This window comes from Gracilinanus agilis, chromosome 3 (genome assembly GCF_016433145.1).
Source record: "Gracilinanus agilis isolate LMUSP501 chromosome 3, AgileGrace, whole genome shotgun sequence".
In the NCBI taxonomy this organism is placed as follows: Eukaryota; Metazoa; Chordata; class Mammalia; order Didelphimorphia; family Didelphidae; genus Gracilinanus; species Gracilinanus agilis.
The window spans coordinates 135,118,553-135,132,191 of NC_058132.1; the positions used below are offsets into that span (position 1 = coordinate 135,118,553).

The 13,639-nt window shown below is 36.6% G+C and overlaps 1 protein-coding gene across 1 annotated transcript in view; it reads right to left on the bottom strand.

Moving 5' to 3' along the window:
• RXFP2 (relaxin family peptide receptor 2) overlaps positions 1-13,639 on the bottom strand; it is a 76,079-nt gene that overhangs the window by 47,913 nt on the left and 14,527 nt on the right. The window contains 2 exon segments of the mRNA XM_044668960.1: positions 8,810-8,881; positions 9,722-9,827. Coding sequence (XP_044524895.1) covers positions 8,810-8,881; positions 9,722-9,827 — 178 coding nt within the window.

The window sequence follows — 13,639 nt, forward strand, 5'->3', positions numbered from 1 at the left end:
GGGGGGGGGTTGAAGGGGAAAGGAGGAGCATGAATCATGTAACCATGTTAAAAATGAATATTAATAAATGTAAATAAATTAAAAAAAAAACAAGATAAAAGAGATGGATTCCAAGACAATGGTATAGCCAGTACACAGACTAGAAGCTCATTTGAAAGACCTTCTTCTTTCAACACACTAGCACCATCTCACTCAGATGTTGAGTGTAGGTCTTTGACATTACAAAGAAGCTATTGAAATTGTTTGCCAGCCTTCCAGCTTAGAGACAATGGGAGAGGTTTGAGTTCCACAAAATTTGAGCCCCAAATCAATTTAAGGATTCAGAAATCAATCATGTGAAATATTTGAAATATATCCATAAGTCTGGTCCATGAGCACTTTGCTCATTAGAGTCCTCTTTTGAATACATCTTTAATACTTTCATGATTCCTTATATCTGAAACCCTATATGAATACACTACTGCTGGAGCTGTGAATTGATCCAACCATTCTGGAAGGGAATTTGGAATTATGCTGAAAAGGCTTTAAAAGAATGCATATCCTTTGACCCAGCAATGCCACTACAAGGTTAGTACCCTAGAGAGATAATAATGAAAAATGTTTGTACAAAAATATTTGTAGCCATGCTCTTTGTGGTGGCAAAAAATTAGAAAATGAGGGGATGCCCTTTGATTGGGGAATAGCTGAACAAATTGTGGTATCTGATGGTGATAGAATACTACTGCGCTATAAGAAATGATGGACTGGAATATTTCTATATGAACTATAAGAACCTCCAGGAACTGATGCATAGTGAAATGAACAGAACCAAGAGAACATTATACACAGAAAGTGAAACACTGTGGAACCATCCAATATAATGGACTTTGTTACTACAAGACAATCCCAAGGGACATATGAGAAAAAATGCTATTCACATCGAGAGGGAAAAACTGTGAGAGTAGAAACACAGAAGAAAAACATAACGCTTCTCATTTGTTTATATGGGTATATGATTTGGGGTTTTGGTTTTTAAATATTGCTCTATAGCAAAAATGAATAATATGGAAATAGGCATAAGTGATAACATTTGTATAATCCAGTGAAAGGGCTTATTGGCTACAGGAGCAGGGAGAGAAGAGGGGAGGGAAAGAAAATGAATCATGTAAACATGGAAAAATATTTTTTTAAAAACAGTAAATTTCCAAATGCCTGTATACATTTTCCATCTTGAGAAGGTGGGCAGTTCCTTGCATTGTTAATTCAATCCTCCACACATTCAAACTCTAGCCAGAATGTTCTTCCAAGGTACCTTGTGTCTTTCACTAACTTGTCTTCACTATCAACTAATCTTTTTTTAAAATTAAGAATGCCTTCTTCCTTCCTCTCACTTAAAGCTTTGTTTTGCTCTTCTCCATCATACTTGTTATGAGACATTATATACTATGTTTGTGTTTGTATCTTGTACCTATACTATAAGCTCTATGAGAGTTAAGACAATGGTCTTTTCTCATCTTTTTATCTCTGTGATCCACATACATTAGGCACCAAATAAAAGTTCATTATCTCCTGGTGTGGTGATGCACACCTATAATGCTAGCTGCAAGGGAAGCTGAGGCTAGAAGGTCTGTTGAACTCAAGAGTTCTGGGTTGTAGTGGGCAATGTTGATCAGGTGTTTTCCCCAAAGTCATCTTTAATATGGTGAGCTCACCAGAGAGAAGGTACATGTAGGGGTGCTACCAGGTTACCTAAGGAGGAGTGAATAGATCCAGGTCCAAAACAGAGCAGAGCAAAGCTCCTGTATTGATCTGTGTTTGGATCTAGCTACTGTCCCTGCCCTTCCATCCTGGGTGAGACAGGGAGATTCAATCTTAAAATTAAATAGACACAGAAAGATAGATTTTGATAACTAGATGGATATGGTTGAATGGACAGATGGAGGAACAGATAGCTAACTTCTCATTGTGTATATGAATAAAGCCAATACTTGTGTTTACAAGAGGTGAAGTATAGAATGAATGAAGTAAACATTTGTTAAGTATTTACTATAAGCCAAGCATTATGGAGTCCTGGATGTTTAAGGTGGAAGATTTAGGTTGGTAGGCAACCTCCTCCTTAACATTCTCTCTCTCTCCACACACACATACATATATGTATATACATCACATACACATATATAACATATATGAAAAGGTTGAGCTTGATGACCTTCAAGGTCCTTTCCAATTAGAAAACTATCTGGTTGGTTATATATGTTATATATATATATATATATATTTTATATATGTATATTTGTATACATCTAATATAGTAGGACAATTATAAATTATTATATACACAACATATTGTATATATTACATGTATACATTTAACAGCTAGTATATAATAGCTAGTAAGTGATTTAGTTATGATTTAAACTCATATATTTCTAATTCCAAGCAAGTCCAGTATCTATCCATTGTACCACACTGCCTCTTCTCTACTTCATATCTCCCCAATCACAGAGCAAGTTTGGAACCTGAATTAACTGGATCGCTCCCATCATTCTTCATTTCAGTTGGCTACAAGTCAGCAAGTTTACTGAGGGTGTGGGCTGTATCTTACTTATCTTCATTTCCCCCACAGTCCCTAGCACACTGCATTGCACATAATATAATTATTTCCCACTCATAAATAAAGGTTTGATTTGAATTGAGTTGACTTATCCCATAGACGAGGAGGTAGCATAAAACTACGTTTCTCATCAGTGGGATGGAAATGGACTCAAACTGGGTTTTCTCACTTTTAATTTGATCCTTTAATAGTTCTTTATTCCTTTCTAGAAGAGTTTAGTTTGGGTGTAGGAAAATAAGAACCCAGAAAACTGGTAAATAGGAAGCTGCACAGTATAATGGACAGGGAGATAGACCTGGAGGTAGGAAGTCCAGCTGTGCAAGCCTGTGCAAGTTATTTAACCTCTGTTTGCCTCAGTTTCCTCAACTGCAAAATGGGGATAATAATATCATCTACCTTGCAGGGTCATTGTGGGTCTTAAATGAAATAATATTTCTAAAAGCCCTTAGCACACTGCCTGGCACATAGTAGATTTTCTACTAATGTTTATTCCTTTCTCCTAGTGGACTCTTAAATCACAAGGAAGCAATAAATCCATTTACTACATTCTTTGTTGAAAGCATTTGCTAAAAATAACTCCCTGTATCATGAATTCCTGCTGTTTCTGCTGTCAGGACTTTTTCAAGCAGAAACACCGGGAATTTATGTACCTGAAATTAAAGCAAATAAATGTTTTAATGATATGGATGCTCATAGGTTGGATATTTCTTTCTTTTTTTTCCTTTTTTTAATGGCAACACTTGGTATTCAGAAGCTGGCTCCAAAATGCTCCAACTACATTTTCTTGTTAGTGGTCACATATAACAAGAGCCTAGTGTATTATGCTGGAGTTTTAAATTTACATAAAGGTCTGTGTTACATGAAGGCAGAGGGCTGCTGGTTGGTTTCCATGGCAGCAGTGATAAAGTGTGAGAGTCAGTCCCACAAATTTTCTCCCTCTGAAAGGTCATCAGAAAGAAAGTGCAATTTTTGTTAGAAGGTTCAATAAGATTTAGCATTTTAAAAGATGATTCTAATAAATGGCCTGGCAGGGATTCTCACTATTTGGGCTCTAGCTACATTTATTTGGCATTTAAAACCTCACCTTGGTTTAATTATTTTTCAGATTAAAAAAAAGGTGCTCAAAAGAACCTCTTCTCTATGGTGTTTTTTTTTTTCTAGCATCACACATGAAAATAATACTAAAGAAATTCTCAGTGATTTAACACCACATTACTACTACCTACCTCACAAATTCAGAGCAACTTTTAGGTGTGTTTTTGTATATAGCTCAAAAAACTTTAGTGTCTCCCCATTGGCTGGAGAATCAAATCTAGGTTACTTAGCATGGTATTCAAGACTTTCCACAGCCTTTCACCATCCTAGATGAGGCAGTAGATGGAACTTTGGACCTAGAGGCAGGAAGGCTTATGTTCAGATCCAGTTGCAGACACCTACTATCTGTGTTATCTCTGGGAACATCAGTTAACTTCTAGGTGACTCAGTTTCCTCATTTGTAAAATGGAGATAATTGGGATATTGAAAGAATTAAATGAAATGACATTTGTGAAATGTTTTATAAACCTAAAAGCACTCAATAAATACTGGCTATTGTTATTAATTTATCAACAAACATTTATTGAGCACCTAATATGTGCAAGGCACTGTATTTAGAGCTTCAGCTTATTATTAATATTTTTACCTAGAGAGGTATTGTATTGGAATGGAGAAGATTGAACTCAAAGCTGGTGGGGCCTGACTTCTAGTCCTAGCTCTGCCACTAACAAGAATTTGTATGATCTTGGGCAGTCTCATAGACATTACTAGTAATTGACCCCTCTTCTCAACTTAATTTTTATTTGCTTTTTAATATATTTTACATTCAATCATTTCAACCAGCATTTATGAAATGTCTTATCCTTGCATGATGTTCTCTTTTTCCTTCCCCTGTCTCTAGGAGAATGCAAGTTCCTTGAGGGTTTAGACATTTTTTTGGTCTTTTTTTTTAAAGCTTGAGCCTGGCACAGTGCCTGGCACATAGTACCTGCTCATTAAATGCTTGTTGATTGATTGTGGGTGGGTTGTTGAATTGAACTGAATCTCTCAGTCCTTTTAATGTTTGTGATACGTATTATCATTTAGCACTGAAGCATCTGCTACCTTGTTTCAAATTATTTTTTTTTTGTTTAGGTCCTGATACCATCATTAGAGCTCAGGATGGCACTGTTTTATTCCACATTCATCTGTGCCTATTAGAGTTGTTACTAGGAATTTTTATGCCTTAGGGCAAGTGACACAAAACACGACCCTCCCCCCCCCCCCCAGTGAGGCATAGAGCACAGATACATGGTGGGAGCACAAAGACCCTTAGGTGCTGGCATAAGGCCACTATTTGGGGGGTCTCTGCAATGTACATGTGTGTGTATATGTGTCAGGGGAGTTTGGAGACAGCTTATCTTATATAGTGATCTGGATTTTAATTGTAACTAATCATTATTGATTAAAAAGGTGTTAAGCTCTGTTGTTTCTGTACTGCAGAAGGGTGGCAAGTGCTCTCAGTATGATCTAAATCTGATTCCGTGAGTCAAAGTCCCAGTTTCCTTGACTTAGTTTCAGCACTGGTGCCCAACTAGCACAGTGACTGGTATAAAAGAAGTGCTGGATAAATGTTTGTTGCTACTGCTACTGGCGATTACTTAATCTCATATCTCATAAGGATATAAAAGCATTAAAATCTTCACTGCTCTCTATTTGGTTGTAGCCATGTTGAAAGAGCCATCCACAAAAGCCATTGTTCAATTGCTCCAAATAGATTATTTAAATTGCGGCTTAGAAAACCCAATTTTGGAATATAGATTGTGCCTGGGAAATTCTTCTTTTAATATCCAAGTGGCATTTCAGAAATTCACTTCAAATAAAATAATGAAAACAAACTGAATGGATACCTAGCTTGGGAGAAATGGTCCAATCTAGTTTCTGACTGCTGTTCTCAACTTCGTGCTTCTCACACTTTGATAGGAATATCTAATTCCCGAACCTGATGCATAGTAACAGCATAAATTGAGTGGAAGGGTGGGATATAATATAATGGGAATATATATAATGGGAAAATATAATGGGAAATATAATGGGAATTATGTATATGCATATGTATATAATATAATGGGAAAATATAATGGAAATATATATATATAATGGGAATATAATGGGAAAATGCTTCTAGATCAAGACAAATTTAAAGGAATAAAGTGTTTTGTCTGAAGAAGAAAAGATGCAAGGGCACAAAGATTGGAAAGGCTATCAAAAAAAGAGAGATTTGTTTTGTTCTATTTGGCCCCAGACCTAGGAGGCACAGATTATGGTTCCAAGAGGCAAATGTGGGCTTGATTTAGAGGGGATTTAGGGAAAATAAAAAACTTCCTTATTATGATAGCTGTCCCAAATGGAATGGTCTGCCTTGGGGTGTAGTGTTTTCCCTTCAATAGAAGTCTTCAAGTCAAAGGTTGGACGACCACTTGTTGGACATACTGTTGCAAAGATTCTTTTGGGAGGGGTGGTTGATTAAATGGTCACCAAATGCCCTTCCAGCTCTCAAATTCTATGATTCTGAAATAAGATTCAGAAGACCAGATTTTCAGGTTTTCTGACTTTTGGGGCTGTTCTTATTCTTTAACAACTTTTCTAGCCCTAAAGCTCAACTTCAGGTTGTGAATTTGACCAATATAAAGTGAGAAAGTCTCAGGGAAAATGAAGTGATAAATTGAACATTTACATGGAGATTTGATGAGCCAACTCACACAATTCAGATCAACTGCATCATTCTTGGGATCAGGAGATAGATGGATTTGGCTGTACTCTCCACTTTTAGGGGCTTGCCAGGTACTCCACAGAGGAGCAAGTACTCTAATGTCAAACTATATAACTCCAATGAATCAGAAAAGCACCCCTGGAGAATTCTAACCTCAGCTCCTCTGCACTTCCCCACCTCTATTCAAGAACCTGAGTTGACTCTATATGTGGAATACACTTGCTTACTCAACTCTGGCTACTGAAGTTTATCTCTTCAAGTTCTAGCTGATACATAATTCTAGCTCTTGTATCCACCTCAATGAAACTTTCCCAAAGATCTCCAGTGGAAAGTGATTTTTCTTCTTAGGTCTTCCTAGATCATTTCATCTTGCTTTGTCCTGTGCCCTTGTCATACCCACCTTGTTATGTTTTTGCCACATACTCCTCATTAATTTTAGACTTATTGAGGACAGAGGCTTCAAAGTTTTGTACCTCACCCCTTGTGCCTAATGTGGTGTTTTTGTCTGAAGAAGCTGCTTAAGAAATAATTATTGAGAAAAAAATATAGGTGGCTCAGTGGATTAAGAGCAAGGACTAAAGATGGGAGGTCCTGGGTTCAAATATGGCCTTGGACACTTCCTAGCTGTGTGACCCTGGGCAAGTCACTTCTCCCACATTGCCTAACCCTTACCACTTTTCTGTCTTGGAACCAATACACTCTATTGATTCTAATCTGGAAGGTAAGGGTTTAAAAAGAAAGAATTGTTGAATTGAATTGTCTCTGACTTAAATCCTTTTGTTCAGTTGTTTTCACAACTGAAAATTGAAAATTCAGAACTGAAAAGTTGTTTTTGATTATGTCTGATTCTTTGTGACTCCGTTTAGGGTTTTCTTGGCAAAGATACTGGAGTGGTTTGCCATTTCCTTCTCCAGCTCATTTTACAGAAGAAGGAACTGAGGCAAACTAGATTAAGTGACTTGCCCAGGGTCACAAAGCTAGGAAGTTATCTGAGGACAGATCTGAACAGTGAGTCTTCCTGACTCCTGCCTGACCTAGCACTCAATCCATTGTGCCAACTCGTTCCCCTCTAAATCCTTTACCTTCCCATATTTCTAGGAACTTAAATATGAGAAATAATAATGTAGAAGATATTTCTGAATGGGGTGGACTAGATGGCCTCTAAGTTTCTTTCAAATTCTAAAACTATACAATTCTAGTGGAAGGAACCCTTCTCTGATAGTTGGAAGACTTGGGTTCTAATTCCAAGTCTTAGTTACTAGCTGTGTGACCATTTCTGTCTTTAGGCGTTGTTTTCCTCATCTATAAAAATAAAAGGATTGAAAAAGATGACTTCCAAAGCCATTTCCAAGATTCCATTTTTTATTTGTACTTTTAAAATTTCATTTATTTATAGTTTAGTTTAATATGGATTTCAGTCTCATCATCTGCCACTTTAGACCATTGCAATAGCTTCCTAATTGGCCTCCCTGTTTCATCTCCTTTCCAATCTGTCATCCACATAGATATCAAGTTAATAGTACTAAAACACAGGTTTAACTACACCAGTTCCCTACTTATAATCCTCAATGACTCCCTATTGCTACTAGGAAAAAAACAAAAACCCTTCAGTACTATATTTAAGGCCCTCTCATCTGACTTCCTTTAACATAGTCTATTCTTAGCAAGTTAGCTTATTAGCTAGTCCTCATATATGATATTGCATCTCCTCTCCTCTCTGTGCCTTGGCAGAAGTGGTTCCCCATGTATAGAATGCACCTCCACCTCTTCCCCTGAAGAATCTGCCTTGAAGAATCCTTAGTTTTCTTCAAAGCAGAGTTCAGATGGTACCTTCTATGTGAGGTCTTTCCTGATATACTTCGTTATTAACATTCTCAACCACCAGAAATTACTTTGCATTTCTTTAAGACTCTGGAAAAGGAGGGAATTGGAGCATATGGCTCCGGGGTTCTTTCCAGCTTCAAATCTATGGTATAAAAATGTATATTTGACAACATTAATAGCTCTAAGTACTGTTGTCTATAAAATGGAAGTAAACCCATATCATCTGGAATCTTTCTTTTTCATTTCAAGTTAAAAAATTTAACTACTTAGTTTTGTTATATAAACATAGATTTATTAAATAGTCTAGATTATTTGGCAATAGGTGTTCTCAGAGGATGAATTTTTTTAAGTCATATACAAATTAACTAGATATAACACTTAAACAAATCAGTTCAAATATTTTAAATTACTAAATGGTAAGAAAATAAACCTTTTAATAGACTTTATTCAAAATGACAAATGAGAAAGGTTTAGAAAATTATGATAAAAGAAATAAATGACCAATGAAATCATTTCAGTTCCATTTTACTTTTAGAATGACTATTTTGAGCAATGTAATACAGTAAGGATTTTCCTATTAATTCATTATACTTATACATACTTACATCTTTTTCACTTCTGTGTATTGGATAAAAACTTCATCTGGAAGAATATGTATTTTATTTTTCTTAAGAGACCTAAAATGATATAGTAAATAAATCAATTGAGTTTAATTCAATTCAGCACACATTTAATGAGTAGCTACTATGTGCTAGATACTATGTTAGACCATTGAGATAAAAAGACAAAAATGAAACTGTCCCTGTCCTTAAGGAGTATACATTATACTGCTGGTGAAATATGCAAGGAGTTGCGTTTTTTTTCCATTTTGTCTGACTCTTTGTTACTGCATTTAATATTTTCTTGGTAATGATCTTGGAAAAAGTCTGCCATTTCCCTCTCTAGCTCATTTTACAGATGAGGAAACTGAGGCAAACAGGGTTTGATAACTTGCTCAGGCTCACAGAGCTGAGGCTGAAGCTACATTTGAACTCAGGTCTTCCTGCCTCCAGATGTAGTGCTTTACCTAGTTGTCCTCCTTTACGTGGGTAATTTGTCTAAAAAGCAGTCTTAACCTCCAAGCCTCACTCAGACTTATTGGTCAGCAATCCACATAACCTCACCACCTCTTTGGAATCTTGCATGACAATAAGCATCAAGAAGAATGGTAATTTCTAAAGGACAAATAATGCTCCACTCTCCTTCCCCTATCCCATTGCCCCAGGGTCAGCTCTGACATCCATGCACAATCATTTGGATCAGACCATGATTAGAAAAGAAAATTGACCATCTAACCATAGCCTAGAGGGGAATCTAGCAATTTAAAAGACAGCATTCCAAAGAGTGTGTCTGAATTTCTCAATTGGCAGTGTGGAGGTTTCTATGATATGCCAACATACACAGACACTGGGGGCTCTCTTTGGTCCCATGTTAATTTAGAGAAAACCACATTTATCCCAGTGTCAGATTCTACTTACAATAAGGTTACATTGCTGGAAATTAGTGGCACAGATTTTAAATTTACATTAATACATTCTAGTTCAGTCTCTTTGCAGGCGCAACTTTGTGGATATTGCTGTAAATCTAGGGAAGGAAGAAAAAAGAAAGAAAAAGTCACTTAACTAGGAACAAAATTAAACATAACATTATTTTTACTACCTGTCCTTGTTCTTTTTTCTCTGAATATTAGATACCCACTCCCATTAGTATGTATGTTTCTTGCTAATAGGGATTATTTCATTCAACTTGTTGGTATCCTAGGGACAAGTACAGCTAGGTGGCGCAATGGATGCTGGACCTAGAGTCAGGAAGACTCTTCCTGAGTTCAAAACTGGCCTTAGACACTTACTAGCTGTGTGACCCTGGGCAAATCACTTAACCTAGTTTGGCTTAATTTCTTCATCTGTAAAATGTGCTATAGAAGGAAATGGCAAACCATCTTAGTACCTTTGCCAAGAAAACCCCAAATGGTCTCTCAAAGAGTCAGACACAACTGAAATGAATGAATGATAGCACCAATGAAAACTGCCAGTTCTGGGCACATAATAGGTGCTTAATGAGGTTTTGTTGATTAAGGGCATTTATTCAGAGGCATCCTGAAAGTCAAGTAGGATCATACAGTGAGTTCAGATTTGGCTTTTCAAAGGTGATTTAGAGGAATTCAAGAGGTACTTTATTTATTATTTTTTTAAACCCTTACCCTCCATCTTAGAATCAATACTGGGTATTGGTTATAAGGCAGAAGAGTGGTAAGGGCTAGGCAATGGGGGTTAAATTACTTGCCCAGTGCCACACAGCTAGGAAGTATCTGAGGTCAAATTTGAACCCAGGACCTCCAGTCTCTGGGCCTGACTCTCAATCCACTGAGCCACCCAGCTGCCCCATTAAGAGGTACTATAGAACCATATCACACTGGAGCTTGAAAGAAATTTAGACACCTAATCCAACTCCTTCATTTTACAAATGAGTAAAAAGATCAAGAGAAAAGAAGTGAATTCAGTTGGTAAGGATTACACTGAGCTAGTGGGAGATCCTCTAGACTTTGAAGAGAGATTTCTTACTACTAATCGATATTACACATACACAAATATGTAAATAGAGGATAATCATTTAATTATGCCAACAAGTATTTATTTATGGAATGTCTACTATGTGCTAGATCCTTCTTAGTTGTTATAGTCATTAGATTGTTTCCACTTAATGGGGTATCCTGACAAAGTATTTGTCCTGCTTTTTAATGATATTAATAGTTCACATTGATATAACCCGTATTATGTGTCGGATCCTGTGTTAAATGCTTTAAAATTATTAATCTCTCTTGATCTTCATAACTACCCTGATGTGTAGGTGCTAATATTATTTTCATTTTACAGACAAGGACACTGAGGCAAATGACTTGCCCAGGGTCATAGATCTGGTGTCTGAGGTTGGAATTGAATTCAGGTCTTCTTGTCTCTGGCTCCAGGGTGCTATCCACTTTTGCTCGATGGGCACACAGGTGACAATCTTGGCTCCTTTTGAAGGAAGACCTGTGGCTGTTCTCTCCTTTTGCAACTCTTTTGCTTTCTGGGTCAACTACTTCTGTTATATGAGTACTAAAAGAGTCTGGTTAACCAGAACCTGATAAATAGGGGTTTAGAGAAATACCATTTGGGAGCTTTTAATTTGAAACTGGTAGAAAGGGAGCAGACAGACTTCATTGCTCAGATGAAACAGACATGTACATCTAAAATGTTCTTGTCTGAAATCTGTAGGGAAGGGGGCAAGGAGCCTTCAGATGTGATTTGGAAAGATTTTATACATATTAATTATAGCTAGTACAATTCATAGTTCAAACTTACTCATTAAGATCACTCATTGAATCTCTGAACTCATTGGTCTAGCTAGACCCTATTTGACTAGGTCTAAGGTGCCTATTTCCTCACCTCCTCCCCCCAACTTAGCTAACTAATTCAGTTAGAATTAACTTGAATCCCTAAAACTACATTATCCAAACTTCATTTTTGTATTACCCACAATTCCTTTTGCCTTTCGTATACCTGCATCCTTATGTGGTCTTTATATAGTTTGGGTTCTCTCTGCCATGCCCTTTCTCTTCCATGTGAATTGAGTGGGGAACATTCCCCGTGTTCTCTAGCTCTCTAGTTAAATATTAATAAATCTTTATAAATATTATATTTTGGAGATATTGAATATTAATTTTAAAATCTACACTTCTGTGGGCATGACTCTTTTCCTGAATAAACTTGTGGGGTTTGTTTCTTCTTCCTGCTCAGCTGAAGCCAAGTATTGATTCTTGCCTGATCTTCCTTGTTCCAGTGCTGTCCTGGACTTGAGGGTATCAGAGTAATCTTGTAGCATTGATTTCAGGGCTAGTACAATAGAGTTTCAAGGCAAAACCTATTTGGAAGTGGAAGATTTCTTCTTTGTCTTATGCCCTTGGTGATATTGGGCTCACTTTACAAAACCAAGAATCTGTGATTCAGAGGAAAAATCTGTGAGTCTTCTAGCCTCCCTTTTCTACCTCCTGCCTATTTGTAATGAGATGAAACGTCTTAGACTAATACTTTTTGGGTGTTTGTTGAATCAACAGATCCTGCTATTAGATCTGATTCCTGTTGTTGCCTGACCAGGGCATACTGAGAGAGAGAGAGAGAGAGAGAGAGAGAGAGAGAGAGAGAGAGAGAGAGAGAGAGAGAGAAAACAAGTTTCTTTATTCAGAAATCTTTTTTTTTAACCAGATCATCCAAAAAAAAACCAACCACCAATCCCTTGGGTCTGGATCCCCTGGAAGGAAAACTCAGGAAGCAACAACAGCTTACACATCTACATTGTCAAGCATTGGAATGAAACCCAAGACTGTCAGTGGAGGAAGGTCCCTGGTTCTGTAATTTTATTTTATTCCACTGTGTAAATAGATAACCTAAGTAGTGCTTCTAGCTTACTCCAGCTTGTCCATAGAAAAATATTTTAATCTCTAGTCACCAGCAACAGTAAACATTCAGGAGCCAACTTATATTAGTTTGCCTTCACTTTTAGTAGAAAGCGATTGGAAACAGATCAGTCAAGCTAAACTACTGTCCTGTGTGTATCAGTATGATTTATTAAGCACCTAATATATCAGGCAGGAGACATAGCGTGAATACCAGACTTTGATACCAGGAAGCTCTGAGTTCAAGTTTTACTTCTGACATTGGACTGTATGATTGGGTGAGTCACTTGCTTCTCATTGCTCTAGGCAAATCTAAGCCTATACAGAGAAGGTTTCAACCTGGCTTGGTAGGATCTGTTTCAAGCACAGAGTTCCCTATAGTATCAGCTTTCAAAGTGATTTGATTTCAGATTTCAGATTTCAAATTTGATTTCAGATTGAATTAAACAAATTCAATGAATTAAAAATTGAAATCAGACTTCAAAGTTCAAACTGAATATTCTTGGGGATTCGCAAGACCCTTTCAAGAGATCATGAAGTCTAAACTATTTTCATAATAATACTAAGACAATTTTAACTTTGAAAATACTAAAGATCAGTATTAATTATTCACCTATAAATGTATACATATATATTTCAATCAACAAAAGCTTTTGGAGGGATTTCAATAATTTAAAGAGTGTAAAGGAGTCCTGAGATGAAAAATGTTTGAAAGCCACTGCCATCAATCACAGTTCTAGCCCCTATCCCTATGTGGTAAGCACTGAGGATAGAGACAAAAAAATTACTAAAAACCAATCCTAATTATTAAAACTAAAAGAGAAATAAAGTTCTTGCCATCAAGGAGTTTATTTTCTAGAAGGTATAATAGACACTTTGAAACTAAGATTATAACAGTAATAAATGAGATACCATATATAAAATGCTTTGTAAACCTTAAAGCAATATATATATATATGTATAT